The 22,375-nt window shown below is 43.9% G+C and overlaps 2 protein-coding genes across 7 annotated transcripts in view; one reads left to right on the forward strand and one right to left on the reverse strand.

Moving 5' to 3' along the window:
• The window catches only part of ATP6V1H (ATPase H+ transporting V1 subunit H), a 50,247-nt gene extending 48,377 nt beyond the window's left edge, over positions 1-1,870 (reverse strand). Inside the window, exons 1-2 of one of the 5 annotated variants that reach the window (XM_049829425.1) lie at positions 1,713-1,870; positions 121-247 (exon numbers count right to left, since the gene is read on the reverse strand). In XM_049829425.1, coding sequence (XP_049685382.1) covers positions 121-224 — 104 coding nt within the window. In that variant the 5' untranslated portion in view covers positions 225-247; positions 1,713-1,870. Of the gene's footprint in view, positions 1-120; positions 248-884; positions 1,053-1,178; positions 1,671-1,712 lie in introns of those variants that run through there. The other 4 variants (XM_049829444.1, XM_049829464.1, XM_049829434.1 and 1 more) reach the window with 4 other exon arrangements.
• Positions 1,871-9,928: 8,058 nt separating this feature from the next.
• The window catches only part of RGS20 (regulator of G protein signaling 20), a 46,009-nt gene continuing 33,562 nt past the window's right edge, over positions 9,929-22,375 (forward strand). For both annotated transcript variants that reach the window (XM_049829522.1, XM_049829514.1), the window contains exon 1: positions 9,929-10,250. In XM_049829522.1, the coding sequence (XP_049685479.1) occupies positions 10,128-10,250 (123 nt within the window). In that variant the 5' untranslated portion in view covers positions 9,929-10,127. The remainder of the gene's footprint in view (positions 10,251-22,375) is intronic.

The raw sequence follows: 22,375 nt of genomic DNA on the forward strand, positions 1-22,375 counted from the left end.
TGTTCCTCACTGTAACCTAATGTTCCAATGTAACCCAAAATCTCAAAAAAATCTAATACTTACGAGGGAAGGGGGGAGAGGGGGAGAAAAAGAAAAAAAATGTGGAAAGTTTTTACTTACTGGAGATACGACTGCCAGTTTACTTTGTTTGCCCGAACTTCAGCAGCTTTGGCAGCAATGATGTTTGTTGGGACAGCAGCATCTACAGCACCTCGGATATCCATCTTGATTGAAAATTAGAATCTATCTAGAAATGCAAGTCAGATTTGAGACCTCTTATTAAAGTATTAAAGAGCAGAGCATCTGCCAAATATTTTAAAGAAATAAAAAGGAAAATCTGTTTTCAGGTGTCCTATTCCCTAAAACTGTACTCGGTACTTTCTGAGAAATCAAAGTTTTATAAAGCATCTAAAATAGGACTTCCCCAAAACAAACAAAAATAAGTCATACCTACACACTAAACTGTAGCCAATCACAAGTTTGCTAAAATAAAAGATATATACCATTACTAAACAACTTTCAGTCTTGTAAATTCTTAAACAATCAAATTATTTGAATAAAGACTATTCTTCTGCAACGCCCAAGTAGCCCTACAGATAACAGAAGCTGTTTTCCTTCCAAATCAGGGTTAAAATTCAGTGCATATCCTCCCCACCCACACACATTAGGACTGATTTAGCTCAGGTATTTGTCTAAGAGTATTTAGACACTAGAGACACATGAACTACAACTTCAGGAAAAAAAAAACCAACCAAACACAAGTTATATAAATTAAAACCCACATTACACAGACTGACAAGAAAATTCGTATCATCACCGTACAGAAAGCAAACTGAAAAATAAATACAAAGAGAGAAGCTCTTCATCAGGACGTATTACGTTACCACAGACAGTGACCTTCACCACTTCTTTCTCCTTCCTTTACAGTTTAACCTCCACCTGACTTCGTTGCCAAAACACGAAGTGTGTTTGCAGAGGCTTGAGACCCAGCTGGAGCAGGAACTCCTTACAACCTAAACAGCATCAGGCCTCTCCACACAGCCTGCTTCTGGACTTTTCTGGCTCCCTTTACGGAAGCCAGAGCAAACTGGCACATCCTGCTCCATCCCTAGCACGCATACCTCGTTTGTATGACTGAACGAAAATACGATTCTAACAAAAGCAAAAAAAGGAACTACCCTGAACAAATGGAGCAGCAGAACCGTCCTCCCTCTGAAACGACTTCCGTGAGCAGACGCCCACGCAGACGGCACCATTTACTCTGTCCTTCAACGACCACTGAACCCTTCCTAGCTCTTACACGACCCAGCCCGAGCCATTCGAACACCCCTCGAGCCGCAGGGGAGGGCAGGGCGGGCGACAGCGGTTTCGGCAGGGGCAGGGCGGCTGACAGCGGTTTCGGCACTACTCAGGCTCGGCAGGTACGTGGAAGGAGCCGAGAGGCGCCTGGAGCAGAGGGGGTGAGGGGGTGGAAGACACCTGGCCCCGTCCTGCCACTCCCTGCACACGCTCACAGACACGGCCTCCTCCTGAGGGGCCCCGGGGAGCCCAAACCCTCGGGGAAGCCGCGGCGCCAAGACGGAGCCCTTCGCGCCGCCCCCGGGCCCGCCGGAGCCCCCGGGAGAGGCCGTGAGGGGGCAAGCCCCCGCCCCGGGACCGCCCCCACCCGCCCGTCCCTGCGGCGGGCAGGGCCCGGGGCAGCACTCACTCACCCCACGGGCACGCCGGCGGGTGAGGGCCGTGGGAGGGAGAAGGCTGCGGCCGCCCCTCGGCAGGCCCGGGGAGCTCCGCGCACCCAAAGGCCGCCGCCGCGCTCCGCAGCAGCCCCACGGCGGCCGCCGTCACGTGACGCCACTCACCTGACCGCGACGGCGGCCTCCGAGGGACAACTCACCCCGAGAGCGCGCCGCCGCCGCCGCCGGGCGCCGCGCGGTGGGCGGGGCTCGCGCACGGCCCCACCCGGCGGCAGTTGTGGCGGGAGCTCCCGCAGCCCTGTGGTACGCGGTGTTAGTGGCCTGTACGCGTGGCCGTACATATACCATTGTGTATAGGTATTTAGAGTACATATTTACACATACGCGCGTGTGTACGTATATGTTTTTCTATGCGGCTCTGACCCCCTGCCGAGAAGACGGATGGCGGCAGGGTACCGCGTGCTATTTGCTGACAAGAGAGGGCTCGGCGCTTCCACGGAGGGAACACGAGGCTGGCTGGGAAGGGCTGAGAGGCTCCCCTCGGTGCTCCCCCTCGGGGCGAGCTCCTCCCGGCCCCCCGGGGAGGGCCCCGGCCAACAAGCTGGGGAGGGAGCCCCGGGAGGGGAAGGGGCCTGGGAGATGGCGGGCAATGACCCTGGCGCTGAAACGCCTCCTTGGGTTCTGCGGGTTTTTTCCCAGTCCCCAGCGTTTTCTTGCCTTCCACCTCTCCTGCTGCAGTGGGGCGAGTTTGCTCGTCCCTACGGCTGGAGAGCGGGCAGGTGTTGCTGGTCCCCCCGCTTCTGGTCGAGGGGTCTGACTGCCTGCGCCATGTTGCGTCGGGCCGGGCCCCACAGCCCGCCGCGTCTCGCCTCTCCTTCGCCTCGTGAGCTGCGCCGGGGGCACACGGTTTCGTTCTTCCCAAGTCGTACCTCAGTGGGAGATACACCCTGCACAGCTTCTTCCTTTTTTTAAAAAATGGCCTGCGTACGTTGGGCTTTGTTCCTATAAGCAAAAGGAGCAGGAAACTTTTCAGACTAAAAGCCCAAGTGTGTCAGAAACCACAAGCTTAAACTTCCATGTTTCCGAGAAAACGCTTCTGTCTTCAGTTGCTGAGTGAAGTTTTCCAGTCATACTGTGATGAAGTGCATAGACGTACCACTCCTAGTCAGAAATGATCCTGAAGGGTAATTCTGCTAACATGCAAGTAGGAAAGGCAAAGAGAAACAGGTCAGAGAGTGTCGTGCGTGAGCAGATCAAGACAGCCAATGTAGAGCCGTCCCAGAGATGTCTACAGTTAACTTTTCACTTTGCTAGGGTCTCTGTATTTTCCATTTAGAGGATACGCTGTTCTCTAAATTACACCTGGCCAGTACCTCTGTTAGTGTTTTTTTAACTCAAGGAGGGTTTTCATTACTGTGCCACTGATTAGTTATAATTCCTCCAAAAGAATTTTTCCTTTAAAACGGATCTTTCTTCATACCACAATAAAACTGTTGATTTCTTGATGACATGACCACTGAGGTTAAATCCCAGGCACAGTCCAAGTAACAGCATTTGCATTTCTTTATGCTTTAGCAGAAGAAAGCTCTCTAAGCCACGCGCATGCTCTGTGTCATCTAGTCTGTAACAAACACATCCATTAGCGTGATTCTGTGGATTACCCAGCACACGGGGCTTTGAGCTTTAATCAAACACATTTGTGTTCTTGCAGGTCGCATACATACAGTGATAAGAAACACTTGCGTAACTCCTGATCCGTAGCACAGAAATCTCCACACAGTCTTGAATAAAAATCTGTTCCTTTGAAAGTTTATTTGAATCTGGTTTGCATTTTTTCGGGGCTGAGAGACAGAATTTGGTCCTATTTTAACCGGTTCCTCTTTTATGAGTGTTTGTAACTTCTGTCACGTGGCATTCCACATTTCCTGCTTTTGCTCTGCCTTTTTCCGGCATGTCTCACTCACTGCTCTTGTTTTGAGTCCAGCATCAGGCACCTGGAATAAACATATTCACCTTTTCCACAGTCATTTCAAACCACATTACCAATGATGATACGTATGACCCCACCCATTTTATAAACAAACCAAAGCACAAAGGGCTCGCAAGATAGTCTGAATAAGGGTTGAAGCTTTTTAAATGGGATTTGCAGAATGAAGGCATCAAAGGCCTGTACAGTGATCCTACAAGCTACCATTCAGCCCTTGTCTAAGCTGGAGGCATGTCAGGGTTTCCTTGCGTGAAACTTCCTCAGTCGTCCATAATGATATTTCTGCCCAAACCCCAAACTGTCCCAGCACTGAAAACACTGGCGACAGTGCCCTCTCTTACATAAGCCAGGAATGGTATTCTTCCACCTTCACCCTTCCAAGCTCAGTCCAATAGTTGTTCTCAGAGTTTAAGTACACCCATGGAAACTGGATCAGCACCTCTGAATGTCCGGTTCCAGCTGCCAATTTTAAGACACAAGTAGTGTTGCTCCCCATCATGTGCCCCTGTGTCTCTCAGGGTTATGTCCTGAATACTTGCTTAGGCGTGCAAAGCCATTTCTTCTGCTGGGGATCACCTATTTCAAGGAAATCATCCAAAACACTGGACTGTAGTCTACCTTGCACAGCGTGTTTCTCCAACCCCTTTAGCACACCTCTGGCTTAACCTGAGTACCAGTAGCCAAGTACTCTGGCTTGGCTTGAACCCGAGTACAAGAATGCACAGGATCGTGGTTCTCTCACTTCCAGTCCCTGCTTCCAGTATTGTTTCAGTACTATATAGTAAGCAGAGAGAAGTAAATTCATGGTTTCAATTTGGTGCCCAATGTGATCTCTTAATCTGGAGCACACATTAGGTCATCAGTGGTCCTTTTTTTTTTTTTTTCATAGCAGACTATTTTTTTGCCTAATTGCACCACCTGCAAGAGTCTAGCACCATCCATTCAGTCTGGCTAAAGGAAGACAGATTGCTATTTGCAGTTGAAATTTTGATACTATGGCAACATGGTCATTTTTCTATAGAAAAGAACTTTGAAAAGGTGTGATTTAGCATGTTGACTTCATCATAAATGGCAGACTCTGGCTTTACTATTCATCTCACGGGCAGTGGAGAGGCTGCAGTAAAAAAATATTTTTCCTTTAACTTTTCTGTAACCTTGGAGTGAGGCGTAATGGCTGAAAGTATGCATTTGCTGAATTAGCAGAAAAGAGAAAGGCAAAGAGAGGAGAAATAATTGTAACAGAAATTACATTACATTATTTTTTTAACAGGAGTTCCGGGGGGGCATTTAAGGAACTGCCAAACAGTAACCGTGACATCTATGCCAGGCAAGTTAATAGGGTCTCTAGCAGAGGAATCAAATGAGTGAACACAATGTACCGTATTAGAGAATGCAAACAATATATTGATCTTGACTATGCCTGTATAATAATACACTTAATTTACATATTATTCTATGCCATGTAGGGGAATAAATGCAAAACATTAACAAAAAGTCACTACAGATCTGTAAGGGACAGTCATGTCTCGCACGTCTTCAGGAGTTCTTCGTGTGTGTGGACAAGGTTGATACAGGTAGACTCCATCCACTTGGATTTATTTCCAAGAGGCATTCAGGGCGATGCATCTCCAGGTGCTCTTAAAATAAAAAACAAACAACTCTCTTGGGTTAAAAGGAAATGTCTGTGCATTAATTCATAACTCTTGAATGATATGTATACAACAGAGGGTAGGAAGAAATGATCAGCTTTCACAGTGCAGAAGGGTCTTCAACAGAATGCAAAATGCATCTGGCTGGAGTCTTGTGCTGTTTGGCACACTCAGAAATGTTTGAGAAAGGAGGTAAATAGTGTAGTGAAAACTTTGCCGATGATAGTGCTACTCCTTTGACAAGTGCACAGTTAAACTATGAACCCCCTTGCCAGAGGATGGTGGGTATGCTATTTACATGTGCTCTTATCCCCCATCTGTCAAACACTTGGGCACATCTGAAAATTCTCACACGGTGTGAGTCCCATGAGGCGCACTCTGTGTTGAGGAACTTCATTGCATTGCAAGGGTAGGCTTTGAGAAAGTAAAACACTATATAATCATTGCAGGAACCTGTCTCGTGTGCCTGTCATCGCTATGGCAGCAAGAGGCGATCCTCAGCAACCAGGACAAACCCATCCTGTGTCATCAGCTTCGGAGAGCACCTCATGGTGCCTTATTCATTCTGGTCGATTCTCTGAACTCCATCTTGCTAAAGGTTATGATTGGAAAAGTGCTATTCTCCTAATTTTTTTGTAAGCATCTGTCCTTTAGTGTTCAGGTGCTGCAAAACAGTTGTCATTTAGCTAATTTTGATCACATCAGTGCTTGTCCATTAACTCCTGGCAGCACGGCTTCACTTGAAGTTGCTATATTTAGATGACTGTGAAACAGAGAGAGAAAAATGAAAAGCATATCAGCATGCCGGAATAAAAGTCATCAATTGCCTGATCACAAAGAATAAAAAATGTTCAATAGTTTAACACTAGAAAAATGAATGCAGATGAGTCATCCTCACAGTAAGACTACAGTCAGCTGGATCATGAGAGTATTTTTCTGTTCTCCTTTACTTCTTGTAATAAGAACAATGTATCATTGTCTCTCATATATTCTGCAAATTACAGAAGTGCTTTGCACACCTGCCATTTAACCTTTCAGCATTCTGTACATCACCTGGCTGTCTCCTGCATATCTGTACAAGTTTTTGACATATATAGAAGAAATGGTTTGGAAAGTTCATCCAAGCAAAACACACTCAGAAGGTCAGGAAAAGTGAACACACTTCTCTAGTTCACAAAATATTATTGACATATAAAAAATCAAAAATGGCAAAATTTGTAAGGGGGGACATTTTCAAAGTGGTACCTGTACACTAGAAAAGCACAGCAACTAGCCTCACCTTTAAGAGCTACCATTCCTAAACCCAGTACTTTGTTTTACGCTAAGGTTATTCATTCAAGGATTCAGATCAGACCTTCTGAGTGCTCAAGCTTTTACTTTTTCAGGGCTTAAAACCCACCCTCCCAGGGCAACGTGGAAAGGAGCAGCACATATGTTGCGTGACAAAGGATGGATGTGAGCCATAGGCATGGGCTTCTTAGCATGGCTTCTGTCAGCATGAAGCCCCCATGGGTGCACTACAAGAGTAGGACAAGTTTCTTCTATAACAGAACTAAGTGCCAGGTGCACTTGGTCAACAGACCCTAAATTAAACCTGTTATTTTTTGGCAAAGGGGATTCTATAGCAGGGGAGAGGCAACAGCAAAGAAGAAGAAATAACTACGATTCAGGTCTGCTTGTGGGTTGCAAGAGGGAAACGTTAGAGGGAATCTATCTGGTTTTGTAATGTATGAAACTTGAAGCCTTTCTGAGCATCAGTGGCTAAGTCCATACAACACTAAAGTAAAGTAGGAGGGTCTTTGTTTTCTGAATAAACCGAGGCAGAGAAGTACGAAAAAACTGGCTCAGTCACACGAATAGGGAAAACAAAAGAACATGTTGTAAATCTAAAACACTCCTTTCCCCAAACCAATGCTCCACAGTATGGAAGAAGACAATAGTGCAAAAAAGAAATAAACCTACAATAATCTGTCTCTAATGCAAGGTGAGAAGAAATATATCAGAATATATCATCTTTGCGTCTTCCAGCACCTTACCGCATAGCACTATGGACTTGACTTATTTTACCATTCTGGTTTCTCCTTATTTTCATCTCATGGGTTTCCCATTTAATCCATCTCTCCCAGATTTCATGTTTGCCTTACAGGCATCAGAGAGGACCTGTGGGACAGGGGAATGGGGGACTCGAGATTCTATTCTCTCCTGTCTAGGGGTGGAGAGTTGTCACAGAAGAGGCTTCCTCTTACAGAAACAGAAGGGGCTTTTCAATGTGAAGAGATATGGTGTGCTTCACTGGACATTTTTGCTGATTAATTATAGCAAGATTGGCCCACTGTGAACAAGATTTTTACTGCTTCCTCTGTCTTTGTTTTCTCCTCTTATTTTATTTTAGTGTCTGTGTCATGATGGGAGAACATTATTCTGTGAGTGTTTTTTTAAACTGGTAAATCCTGCTTCCTGCAACCCATATAGACTTATCTGACTTCTAGGTCATAGAACTTGGGTCATTTTTCTTTTAAATCAATCAGATCCTGGCCTAACGGATCTGGTAAAGCTAATACACCACAATTTTGCAAATGTTGTACCAGGTAATCTTGTGATTGCTCCACCACCTCTTTGAAATTAAGTTTTGCATGCTCAGTTAAAGAACCACACATTCTTTATCCTCAATAGAAGCAGTGTTTTTGAAAGAAAAATAAACATTTTATTGCAATAAATACATCATCTATTTTTTTTTTCCTGGTAGAATGGAATAATGATATATTGTCAGAAAATTGGAAGTGAATTACTGTGCAGAAACAGGACGAGAAAGGCCAGTGCAAAACTAACTACTTATAGCCTTGAGAAATAAATGCAGCTGGAGTTAAAATAGTAGAGTACATTATTTTAGGGAGTAGTGACAAGTGTCTCTGTCTCATGACCATTCACTTCTGTATTGAAAGCTGGAGGGTCTCAGAGTCTCCAGCCCCTCTTTGCAGCCTACAGCATCTCTCCTCCTCTCACTGTCAGTCTCTGCTGCTTTGTGCCAACAGCTCTTCTCTGGACAAAAGGGTCTGCACCTGAATGCGTAGGAGCACTCTTCTCTGGGAAATTGCTGCAGAACCAGGTAAAATAAAGCCCACCTCTGGGTTAAAATTGAAAAAAAAAAAAAAAGGCAATAGATCCTCTAACTTCATCCTCTCTCACAAGAAAAGGCAAGGTCAGAGCAGTAGCTTCTTAGAGGAAAAAGGAAATGCTGAGCTACCCAGTGCTGCTGACAGTAAGCCTGGCTAAAGGGCAGAAAAGAAGGTGGTTACCTAAACCTCAGCAGTAACTCTGCCAAAGACAGACTTATTACTAGAGCTTATGCAACAGCGTTCTTACTATATGATGATTTCTGGTGCAATTCAGCTTGTCAAGCCAAATGCTGGAAAAAAGTCTTCTCTTCATTTTTCTCCCCAGGACTTACTGGATTTCTCTGAAAAAAAGACAGAGATGTGACCAAGGCACTTCTTCCCACAAGAGTTGCTATGGGGGCAGATGGCATTGTATCTACCTTATATCTACAATGCTGAATTGCCAAAACTTTTGACTCTTGAAAAAAAAAAATAAATGTTCATTTAGACATATTTTTCAACTTGGAAAAAGATGTTGTAAACTTTCAAAATAGATAGAATATCCCATCAGACACTTTAAAAATGGAAGCTGTCTTGGCTCCCCATTTATAGTAACTTCTCATTTGGAAGTTTCAGCTAACTAACCAAAACAGTAACTTAAAATATAAAATCATTAAAACTGGAAGTATTTTGAAATGATGAATTAATTAACACATTGATTCTTTTCACTGCACACTAACATGTGTATGTCTTTGACTTTCTGCTGTCTCCAGGATAAGATGTTTTAAAAGGCTCCCAAATGCTTTCCCACACAAGGAACACTATTATTTGCCTAGCTCTCATTACAACAGCATTGCAAATGACCAGAACTATAAACTAAGTTTACATTATTATTTGAATGAAAATGTCACAATAATTTAATATTTCTCCTAATTTTTCTGTGTTTCCCCCATCTGTATTTCAAAAAGCACAAAAAATAAATAGTGAGAGAATGTTGAAAAACAGAAGGCAAAAGCCTGGAAGCCCCTCAATAAAGCTAAGAGAAATAATCTATTAATAATCTACCTGGAGTCTTTGTCTTTAAGTTTAGTTTGTCTCTATCTGCAGACATGGCTGCTGCTTGTATGGTGTTTTCATTGGAGCTGGAAGGATTACCAGTAGACCATCTGTTCGGTCGATGAGAGAAAACGTGATTGACAGGTGCCACTGACCTAAGACAGACATCTCCATTTGGTGCTTCCTGCAGAGTATAACTACATCCTGAGTTGCTTTTTCCTTCAAGTTGTAAATGAAATACATTCAGTCTGAGGTGATAAAATATGTTTCATGATTGTTACAGCCTGTTTCTCTGACATGCATCCAACCACTATGTACCTGTCTTCCTCCTTTTCAACTCACTAAAACCTATGAAGTCATAAATCTAATCTCTAAGCTGGCACGATGCTGAGGGGATGAGAGACTGCAGATATCTGAGGGCAGATAATCCTGTTTGTCTCCAGAACTGTGGAGGCTGCAGGAAGAACTGGCAGGCTGCAAGAGGCCCTGACATTTGCCCATCAGTGTAAGGACGAGCCATCTCTATGTTGTTGTCATTCAGCCCGATGTCTGGGATTTGGTTTTGTTTCATCGTTAAATAAAAGTGGTGCTTTTCCAAGAAAGGTCACTGTAAAATTGGATTCAGGAGCAGCCTTTTTATTTCTCGATGTGGAGGCAAGTTTTGCTCTACTTCAGGACTCACAGCTACCATGCAGACAACTGTCAAGCAAAGGAGACCCTCCAAAATGAAGACGAAGAGGATATTAAAGCAGCACAGTGGATTTTCAAGGTAAGACAAAATCCAGGGTTATCCAAATGTCCTGGAGGAGGGGGAAAATGGTGTATCTGGAAGGAAGGCAGAAAGAAAGTGTTAATGTTAGGTATAACAGCCCTAGACTATTTGTCACCAAGACATCGGTATTCATGTAATTTTCCTTTTTTCCTGAGCCTTATCCTCTGCCCTCTGTTCCTCAGTGTGTTGCAACCACAGTGACAAAGGAGGTGGTGATCCGCCTTCCTGTTAAGTGTCTGCTTTCAAACAACATATTAAGCACATCCATCTAACTCATAAAAATGATTCATACTTTGTGAAGCTAATCTGTGGTTAAAAGGGTGAGGAAAAACATGTTGCTTCATGGTATTTAGACACTGAGGCGATCTGCATTTTTTACTGATGCTACTACCTCAGATTATTTTTATTGGTAGCTAACAAAAGAAGGTATCACAAAGAAATCAAACACAGCATAATACTAAAATCTATTAGGGTGTTACAGTAAATCCCCTTCAGTGAACCTGCAGAGCTGAACCATTTTCCTTAATTAAAACAACAGTCATGTATCCTCTCGATTTTGTCAAAAGCCTGAAAGCTGCCTGAGGGGTGAACCAATGTTATTTATGGTGAGCAGCACACTCCTGTGCAGCTCAACAGAGCAAGAGAGGCAGGTGCAAGAAACCATATCTTATTAAAACTTTGGTGCAGAAGTGGTGCACCCTGGTGCATGGTAGCGAAGACAACATGACAGCAAAGTCACACGCTTTTGGAACCACAAAGTTTGGGGGTTTTTTCAGACTAATGTAGCGCCAGAGTGGAGAGGGACTAAGGCAGCCAGTCAAGGTTATTGGCAGGGCTGGTAAAAGGCAAGACAGAGGAAGAAGCCAGTCCCCATTCCACATCTGCCCTACAGCCATTCACGTTAAAGCAAGAACTGGCTTCTCCATCCCATCTCCTTCGCCAATGCACTTCCGCTTCCAGGAGGCCATTTCATTTGAATTACAGGAATACACTCATCAGAAATCCTAAATGACTTTCACTGCTTTTGCTGAGAGGAAATACTCAGCCTGCTTTGCCGCTATCAGGAAACTGTTTCTGATAATGAACCAAGTACACTCCTTCCAGAATTTCATGTCATTCTACCTCATTATCTGTCCATTTAGCACATGAGCCTGGGGACTTCTTGGCCCTCTTGAAGGCAGAGGGGGTTTTGTCACAGGCACAATGACTCCTGAATTTAACTCTTGGTAGTCATAGCTTCTGAAACCCATATACCGAGTTCTTTACAGCTCATGTCCCCAGTCATTTCTCACTTAGCCATCCTTTTATTCATCCCAGGTGAATAGTTCCTTTCAACTTGGTGATCACTTTTATGGCTCTCACCTGAAATTATAGTTTGTTGCCAAGTCTCTGAGAACATGGTGCACAGGACTGAGTCAGGGACCTTACAGAGGACAACTTATTATTTCTCTGCTCTGCAAAGGGATTTATCTACAGAGGGACCTAAATGACACTGCAAGGCTCAGGCCCACTTACCGTCCACAGTCCCCTAAACACCAGCACTGCCAGCTTCCCTTCTCCCACTGGCTGTCCCATTTACTTTGTTCTGTGCTTATGTTTCTAAATGCTGCAGCTCTGCTGGTGTAGCTCACATCTCTCATAGCAGGGACAGCCCACAGGGACAGCCCAGGAGATGCTCTGTAACCACTTCATGAGCTCAGGCTGAGGTGAAATTGCTGTCATGTGGAAGCTCTTGTATGAGGCTACATGCTCTGGGGGAACGCGTCTCCAGAACTTAATAAAGCATATCAGCAAATGATCCTTCCACATATGTAATGTAAGCAATGTTACTAGTAGTTAATGAGTCCACAAGGACTGTGTTAGTGATAGGAAGTTAGAAAACTTACCCGTCTAGAAAGATGTACAGCCCTAAGGCTGGGGAACTAAAATAAATTGCAAGCTTTACTTCACATAGGAAAGAAATACTTTTCTTTTTTACGGATAGGGAGCCAAGGCACAGAGGGTTTACATTATTTCATAGTACTTAGGAAATCAGCTTGAAGTTTGTCACTTATACTCCCGGAATAGACAAGGTCACTTTTTTTTTTTTTTTTTTTTTTTTCCTGGTGGCATTGAAGCCTGCAGAAAGTTCAGATTCTTTCTGGTAAAATGTTTCTGTTCATGAGACTGGTTGCTATTGACAAACTACGTTCTTAGACCCATAATTTGTGTGACTGACAGGGTCTTTGATCAGACTGATTCCCCAGTCCTCATTAATTCCTGTGTTCCCTGCCACCTTAAGTGAGGTTTTTAATTTGATGCTTCTGAATGTGAGCAGTGGCTGCTTATGAGAGCAAGTTGCCACATCTAATTCAACATGCCAGATAGTAAAAAAGTTGAAATAGTAAATAAGTTGGGATTTAAAAAAAAAAAACAAAAACAAACTGACATCTCTTAACAGAAGACTTGAATTAGGTTTATTTAGTCTTGAACATGCTTTCAAAGAGAAACTGAATTACAAGAGAAATGTTTTTGAGAAGGGGTAGGTAGAGTTTAAAGGCTTTTTAAATTCTCTTCATGCCATTTAAATTAACTCAGTGAGTTGTTTATTTCTAATCTCCATTTGCATTGCTTAAAAAGCCTTTCCCTCTGACATGTTCGCATCTTGATTTATGAAAGCGTTAAAAAGCAGAAGTGAATAAACTGCTTTTTGCCAGTCTCAACACAAAGATGCAAGGACTTAACCCAGAGCTAACACAGACACATTCTTGTGTGCTCCCAACGAGCTTTTTGCAAGTTAACAAAATAAACAGCCCAGAAACATTACACCGCACAGGAAGATAGTGAGAGATTGCAAATATATCACGTTTTTTTCCTAATGACAGAATTTGGCCAAAGTCCTGTTACACAGAGCTCATTGCCATTACTTCCTCAGAAGAGGATGAGAGAGTTCTCCACAGAGATACCACATTGTAGTTCATATCCAGGTTACATCTGGGTAGGACCTGTTTCACTTCTATAACATAATTATGATTTCTAAGCATACAGGCTCCAGATTTGGTTGGGTTTACAGACAATAGATGACCAGGCAAGTGCAGGTAGGACAGCAGTGTCAGGGCTCTGAGGGCACTAATAAGTGTTAAGGGCCCTGGGCAGCCTCACCTGGGACCTCCACGCTCACCGGTGGACCCAGCAGCCCTATATAAGCTCAGCCCTATATAAGCTCAGCCCTGAGGGCCTGTTCTTCCCCTGCTTGAGTTGTGCTGAGGGAGTGCTGGTCTCCAGCTGAGTGACAGCCATGCCCCATTTGGTGATGGAGCCACCTGGTTGAGACCTTAACCCCCCACCCTGGGTGGACTTCCTGGCTTGATCTCGGCTGTCTCTTGTCAGCGTGGGCTTGCCTGCTGGTTGTGGGACCTGATCTGAGGGGCTGACTTCCCCCGTGCTGTGATGCTGCCTTATGATCTGGACCTTGCTTGGACCATCTCTATGTCTGTCCGTTTGCCTTGCTCAAATGCTGCGGGGTGGGCTGTGGGATCCCCTTGGCTTCCACCTCGCCTTCCCTGAGGCAGAAGCCCTGTTCTTGCTGCTCTGTGGCAGGAAGAATCCTTTCCAGCTCCTGTTGAGATTTGCCTTACCTGTGAGGGTGTCCTTTCCTCTTTTTCCCAAGAGCGTGGAGCAGAGAGGTGAAGAAAAGCATAGTGTTAAGTGAGAAGGTGGATGCCAAGGAAAGGCAGAGAGCAAGTATTATTGCCTCCTTAAATGTCAGTCTGTAGGCTGAGGCCTAAAGACACCCTGCTTATACCAGCATTGCCTTTCTGCTTGCCAAGTCCTACCTGTTTGTGTTCTGTGTGGGAGACCAGGCAGAAACTGCAATGGCCACAAGCATGCTGTCTGGAGGAGCAGCTCAGGGGAAGTACAGCATCCTTTTTCCTTCATCTAGCTAATCTCAGCTCTGCAGAAATCCTTTGGGTTTGGAGATGTCAAACATTATTCCATGAACTGCATGTAACGTGGAAGTTGCTCGTGCCCATGCATAGCTCATCTAAATTATTCAGCAACTGCTGTGAATCATGATTTGTTTGATAAAATAGGGATCCATTCACAAACAACTCCAGAAAGGTCAAAAATCAAAGCTGTTATTTGCAAAGGGCAACATGCAAGTTGAATGATTGCACTGCTTTGCCAAGTACTCTAGTGTCTTGAGGTGATGAGTGCTGCCAGTCATTAATTACTATTACTGTCAACAGGCCCTCTGAAGTCTCATATTGTCTTTATCCTTTGTAAGAGTAGGAAAAGTCCTGATATTAGTAAATATACTTACCCTCTTCAGTCAGTATAATCTCTCCCAAGTACATTTTCACGTTAGGAGTGTTTATTTGGGGAAGTCTGGTTTTTCATACTTAGTCACGGTAGCATTTGTATGTCTTAAAGCTTGTGATTGTTTCATAGGGTGTTAGGAACAAACCAAGCAGTAACTTACACCAAGAACACATTCCTTCTGTTCTTTTGAACAGGTGTTAGTTAAATAGGCTGAAACATAGTTTAATAGTCATGTTATCTAATTCTTGCGTTTGAAATGGGCAGCTAACATTCTTCATCTTTGCCAAAATAGTTATCCTTGCACAGCAGATGTAAAATTTAAGACATGTTTGATGCTCTGTTTTATTCAGGAGCAAGGTTTCAAAGGAAGACAGAATTCTGGGAGAGAAACAGGAGTATTACAGGTATTTAGGACCACCAAATTAGGAGCATCTAGTCTTTTTGACAACTTCTTTGATAATACAGTATACTTTTAGGTAGAGAGAAGAGTGGGTATTTTGCTGAAGTTATAGATTAAGATAATGAGGTAAAAGCATATGCAGCTGGTTTTAAAGGTAAGCACAATTATTTCTAGGACAAGCTGGAGAACATTACCTCTCTGTGGTCTTCTGTGCCGTTTTCTTGATATGTATCCTTTAAAACAAGGGTTTATCTTGTCCCTGAAGTGTTTTTACTAGTTAAGAAAGGGCTACTCCTGCATATTTTTACAGAATGTACCAATCCTTTTGAGACCTGCAGCGTCCAGCAAAATATTGGTGCATGTCTCATCAGCAGACCTATTAGGAGGGTTAAGGCCTGTCAGCCCCCAACCCTGCAAGAGGGGTCAGGCAGAAACTGAAAGTGGTTTCTCTTGTTTGCCAGATAATTCCTCCATGGAAAAAACTTGTTTCATTAATTGCTGCTTTCAGAAGTCACAAAGTACTCCTGGGGCACGGGAGGCAGTATCTCAGGGTAGGTCCATACCCAGGTCTTCAGTACTTCTCAGGGTCAGGTCATCCACGCTGTGAAAAAGACTGTACTAGTCATTTGGGGGGTTAGAGCTCTCCCTTTCAGCTGGTCATCTGAAGTGGGGGATCTGTTAGCTTAACTATAGTACTTATAACTATGGTAAAGACATTTCATATTCAAACGATTTACGTTTGTCAGGGTACGAATCTGCTGGTCAGGTAAAGCTCCTACAGTTTTCTGTATTGGGTGAGGGAAGCAAAACAAACCAGTAAGATGAAAGTAAAAAGTACAGGACTGGAATCAAAAAGAAACATTAATACATAATTACTCTCATAGCTAAAACCAGCCTGATCCACAACAGGCCGTGGTCACCCCAGTGACCGGCATCACTGCGTGCTGCATTTAAGTGTGCTGGTGTCCCCTAGAGCCCACATAGCTGCATATGTATGAGCATAACTGAGTACATAAGGGTAGGATTCAGCAAGCCACCATTCTGGAGAGGTGGCCACCAGCAGAAACACCAAATGACATTAGAGGTAGGCCTGTCATTTCATTTGTGGATCACAGACCCAGATGCACTCATGAAATTAGGCCTCCCTGTCCTGACACAGGACAGAGGAGTGCTTTCTCATTTGACAGCCCAGCGCTTACTGCTGTTGCCCAAATTATGGGAAGTCCAGGTTCAAAACCTTCCCTTGAGGTGACTTGAAACCACACGCACCAGAAGAATAACCTAACTACTTACTGCACTGTGTCTGTGAGAAGGATAGCAGGGGTCCCTTCCTTCCCTTGTGTTGAAATCATTCTTTGTGGTATAATGATTTAATATTCCTTGTAGAGAGGGGGAGGTGATGCTTTACTGTGCTTAAGGCACTTACCATGCAAGGGTCTGAGGTTCAATAAGAAATACTTCCATTTTCCTTTTTAGCAGGTATTCAGTGAGGCCCAGACCAAAATCCACAGGGATGTCCCTTGCAGCTAGGTGGGAAAGTCGTCTTCCTTCCCCTCGATCTGGTTAGCCAGGTCCAAGCCAGGGACAGCACTTCTGAAAGCTGAGGCTGACAGACCGCCTCCAGTGGCTAGGCCACCAGTCTGGGACATCAGCCCGTGCAAATCCAGAGTGGAAGAAGGATCTGAGCCTGTATCTCCATCAAACATGCCAATAGCAACATTCGGACATGTAGGTCTGGGGGTGGGAGCTGGGTGGTACCTGGGGCTGTGGCTCCCAGATGAAGGGTGATGCACATACAGTGCCAAATCAGTCCCATAACTTCCTTTGAAAGATGCAGCATAAATGCTCTTTCCTGCGATTGGGAGTTTCCTCTGTCCCCACGAGGCAGCTTCCCACGCAGTATGTCGGCGGTTTTCGGATGGCATGTTTACATACCAGCTCTGTCCACGCAGGATGAGGGAGCAGGTGCTGGGTGCCCAATTCAGCCCTGTGGGTCCTGCTGGGAGCTGTGGAGGAGCATGGTGTGCTGTGAACGGGGCACTCTTTAGCAGGCCTAGCCCTGAAAGACATTCAGCAAGCTGTATCGGGTCTGGCTGAGATGGAGTTAATACTCCCCATAGCAGCCCTCATAGCGCTGTGCTCTGCATCAGTAGCTAGAAAGGTGTTGATAGCACACCAGTGTTTTGGCTACTGCCGAGCAGTGCTGGCACAGCATCAAGGCTGGCTCTCCAACATTTTTGCCCCCCCCCTCAATGGCAGGCTGGGGCAGGGCAAGATCTTGGGAGGGGACATAACCAGGACAGCTGACCTAAACTAACCGAACCGATATTCCATACCCTATGACGTCAGCTCAGACATCAAAGCGAAGTAAAGGGAGACGGAAGGGGGGCATTTTGGTCTTCCGGAGCAACCACTACGCGTACTGAAGCCCGGCTTCCCGGGAAGCGGCTTGACATCGCCTGCTGATGGGAAGTGGAGAATAACATCATTTGTTTTTCCTTGCTTTCACGCGCGACCGTTGCTATCACTTTATTAAACTGTCCTTATCTTGACCCACGAGCCTTTTGTTATATTTTCTCCCCCCTGTCCAGCTGAGGAGGGGGAGTGATAGAGCGGCTTTGGTGGGCACCTGGCATCCAACCAGGGTCAACCCACCACACAAGCCACTGGCTTAGCTAGTATCAGTGGATAGGACTCATTTTTACCACTTGCTTGCTACAACTGGGCAGCCTTGCAGAGACCTTTCTTTTTTCGTTTGGGGTTTTCTTCTCCTCATGTCTCCTCTGAATGTCCATAGTATACTAGACTGCTCCAGGCAGCTCAAACCATTAAATATAGCTCCTTTACAAAATAGTATGTTTTAATCTTTAGCATCGTACATGAATGTAAGAACAGATGAACGTGTCTTATGCAGGAATTATTCCATCAGGCAGAAAAAGTTGCTTGTTTTTCACTGTGCGGGTGGTTGAAGAGTGGGATAGGTTGCCCAGAGAGGTTGTGAAGTCTCCTTCCTCAAACATATTCAAACCCTGCTCAGCACAGTCCTAGGAAGCCTGAGAGCAGGAGGTTGGACTAGATGATCTGCAGAGGCCCCTTCCAACATGTTCGGTGAAACAAAGAGCTCTTCACAGTGTCTTTCTTTTTAAGCTGTTCTGTAATTACATGGCATAATATTTTTTTAATTCATAAAAGACTTTTCTTTTGCATCCAGAAACACTCTTCTGAGAATAGCTAGCTGTATTGCTCAGCGTTGTCTAGGAGCCAATAATAGCTGCACAGACAGCAATCAGAGGGCATTCTTTCATAAAAGTTGTCAAAGTAATAATGTACTACACATTAATGGGTGGGTTACTTGCATATTAATGGTGTGCAAATGTTCTAGTCCTCAGAGATAATTTGTACTAATTTGCAATAATGTTTTTGCAATTTAGTGATTTACATATTTTACCTTTGAAATAGCCCTAAAACTTCCTTTTTAGCTGTGCACCTTTGAAATGGAAAAATGCAAAATCCTGGGCTGATTAGGATATTACTGTCAGACAGAATTTAATGAATACAAAAATCAGAAGAAAAATTGTTTTTACACTACTTCTGAAAATTTTTCAGTAAAACGATCCTAGACTGACCTGAGTTACAGAGACCGTTGTTAATATAAGATGACCTTCCTCAAGTGGAACAAAATGCCATGCTGGTTAATAAATAACCCACTCAGCCTAAATCTAAATCAACTCATTTGAGATACGGGTAACTTCAGATTTACAAATATATTAATTTAGGATATCCTTCCACCAGCAAGAATCAACAGTTTAGATAAAGGATACTGGGGAAAAGCAACATTTCTCTGGAAAACCATGGAGGCCTTCTTAAAAAGGCATCTAGTTTGGATGTCTGTGAGTCAGAAGGAATTGACCTTTACTCCATGATATGTCTCTCTCACCCAGACTGATGAAAGTAAATGATTTCCAGTAAAATACAAAACTAAAATGAAGTACCTTTGTGCATCGCCAGCCACAGGGTGACAAGACGTGATGCAGTTGGTGTTGCTCTGATTTATGGTTTCTCCTAGAGGTCATCATGTGGTAAAGATCACCTGAGCACAGTGTTCCCACCACACCCTGCTTTATTTCCAATACACCTCGTGTCCAATTGAAAGAGGAATTGTGGTGTGGGGTTTTTTTTCAGCTCAGATTTCTCAGGGTTTTCTGAGTGCCAGAGGAATCCCTAAGTGCCAGAATTAAGTGGTGCCCAGGTTGCACATATGGGCCAGTCCACGCTAATTAGCAAATCCTTCCAGTGATGTGAGGTCCAGTATCATTGAAGGCGGTTCTGGGTGGAAGCTTGAAAGTGTCTTCTGACCTTGGCTGCTAGGATCAACCATCCTCAAACCCTTCCTGGCATGGGTTTACCTTGCCTGCTGTTTAAAACCTCACCAACACAGACTCCACAGTCTAGGCACCCTGCTCCAGTGCTTCACCATCCTACCATTAAAACCCCATATTTAACATAAATACACCTGCCGGCTCTTTAAATCCATTGCTCCTTGCTGTATATGTAGTGAGCATGAAGAGTAATTTACTCCTTCCCCTTGCCTGTTTGTATACAACGCATGCTACCTGATATGCATTTCTCGTGAGTGGTGCAAAGACACAAAAGTCATGAGTCACACACGTGCTTTTTCACAGCAATTTCTTTCCACAAAAAATTCAAAGACTCTTGGGGAAAATAAATGTTTCTTTCAAGCCATTTAGAGGTTACTCAGTCCTACATTTTGCTAGCCCCTTCCATGCAATAATAGGACAGCTTTTTACTCCCATTTATTTGCATCTCTTTATAAATCAGCTTCATCCAGTCAAAAGAAAGATGCAAAAAGAGATCAGAATATCCTACCACAGACATCTTGATTTCAAAGCCCAGCTCCAGGTTGCTAGGTGACAGCTAGGCACATCTTCCTGAGAGCAGGTCAAAGCCAAAGCCCCACCAAGCCAGGAGATGCAAGGGAGAGACCATCGCTCTTCTCCCAGAGGCCACACAGGGGATGAAAGCATCTTGTTTATGTACAATGTAAGCAACTGTATGTTTCATCACAAGCATTAACGCTTAACACTGAGGCAGGCAGAATGTTATTTTTTCCGTCAGCCTCATCCAAAAGGTGTGCTGAAAGGTAACGCTTGGGAAATGGCAAGGATCTGTGAGCAGGTGAACTGGTGAAGCCTGGCCCGCAGTGGGTCTGTGCCTGCTCACTGACCGATTTTGATGTCTGAGAAGGATTTCCCACAGCCCATCCCTGTGCTGGGCACTGATTCCAATGAAGCTTTCAGGACTTAGATGTTGAGATCTTTAGCTTAACAGATCTTCGGTCTACCACTAGATGTGGTTGGAAACAGCTCAGGAGGCTAATTGTCCTCAATATTATACTTGTAGTGTTATTCTCAAAATAAAGCTAATCTAAAATACTGTATCAACTGTAAAAAAGGTAAGAGCAGACTGCAACAAACCAGGAGCTGCCCAGTGATGCCATCCAAGCAGCAGCTGATGATCTTACAAAATGTCACATCTGTTTTCCTGGTTCACTGTTGCAAGCGCTTAATTACACTCACAAGAAAGATGAAAATTATTCTCAAGATTTCAGGTGTAGGCTGAGGAATTCATACAGAAAAAGGGGAAGGGCTCAACTTTGTTCCATTATTCATTTATTTCCATTTCTGAACACAGCCTAATTTCAGGAAGTAGCTGTGATTTTTTTCCTGTGACATCTTGTGTGATTTACTTCAGGACTCGATAAAGAAGAGAACAGTTCTTACAGTTCTCTTGACTTCACTGTTTCCTTGAGGGTAATCAAGTATAAGAGCAAAACCCATGGATCAGACTTAGACCAAGACAGGATAAAGTATTTGTTCTTGAACTGCATAATGACTGGCATTCATTATGAGAGGTAGGAGGATTACAATATTTTAAAGCATTCATTTTCTTGCATTGCAGTGCTGGATTTTCTAAAACCCATGGTCTTCTCTTTTTATTACCAAACTGATTTGTTTAAATACAAGCGTTCTTCTGGGAGAGATGTCTTTGGGGAAGAGAATCTCCTTTTAGGGATTCCTTGCCAATATTGGAGTTTAGTATCCCAAATAAGCTTTGGCACTCACTCCCTTTGTGCCTTTTAGTACTTGGAATTTGTGCTCAGATTTGCGCAGGTGCTCAGACTGCACCAGGGAAGTGGCTGAGTTGCTCCTCTCTGGCCCTTTGTCCTGTTTTTTAATTTGCAAATTCTTGCTCCATTTACTCATCCCCATTACCCAGAATTCTGCCTGTCAATAAATGGGACATCTATAACATCTCTATATAATATGGACTCTAAATAAGAGGATTAAAGGGTGTTTCTTGGTTTACATCCTGATCTTCTGGACTATTTGGTATGGAGTAGCTGGATAGTTCTCCAGTCAGAAGACTGATAAAGTGAGTCACAGCCTTAAATGCCAGCAATATTTCTTCAAACTAACATTTCTTTATGTTCATTGAATTTTTTTATTCTGAATGATGGTTCCTATTTTTATGACAGACTAGCCTTCCTCACTGCACTGTGTTTATTCTGTTCATACAGATTCTGTGCAGATAAATGCATGCGCTTCATTTAAGTACAAGAATAGCATCTGCTTGAATGGTTTACCTGACCAACAGTGGCATGCTCGGACTATAAAATTGTTTCAGACTCATAAAAAAGCTGTGCTCTCTCAAGTGTCATGCTGGGTTGTAAGCAGAGACACTTTAAACAGAACAAAAAGCCAAACTCTACTTGTTTCTTACCAGCCTTTCCAAATCATCAAGAGAAGTAAGTTAAAGGTATTAAATCAGATCAAAGAAAGTATAGGCTATTGCAGGCAGGACACCTTCAGTCCCACTTTGTCTTTTCTGTGTTCGGTCAGGAGGTAGGTTTGAAATGAACTGCAGAAAGGAAATTGGGAGGAATGTTTCAACTGCCCAGGAGGAGGACACGTTCTTTCAAAACAGTAGTGTAACGGAGGGAAACCCCCACAAGTGCGGTCTGTTAATGAGTTGGTTTGAACAACGACGCGTAAAGGTGGGATATAAAACCAGGTTTGTCCAAATTTCTACCCGTCTGGACTGATGTTCTCCCTCTCTCAGGACACTTCTAGAACTGCAGCAAAGTGCAGTTCCTTTCCAATTGCAGGGAAACGTGCCAGACAGCTCTGGAGTGGCCAGAGGAAAAGGTCCAGCCTGCAGAAAGGAGTGTCAGGCTCTGTAAGCACCAGACAGGAGAAATGTGGTTTCACAGGAACACATCCAGCGCCTTCCCCAAAAGCTCAGTAGCTCTGAGCTTTCTATTTTTTTTTCTTTTTCTTGAGCTCCTCTGTATCTATAACCTGTAACTTGGTATCTGTGGTGTCAAGGGAGACCTGGGAAC

Source organism: Accipiter gentilis, chromosome 2, assembly GCF_929443795.1.
Source record: "Accipiter gentilis chromosome 2, bAccGen1.1, whole genome shotgun sequence".
Taxonomy (NCBI): Eukaryota; Metazoa; Chordata; class Aves; order Accipitriformes; family Accipitridae; genus Astur; species Astur gentilis.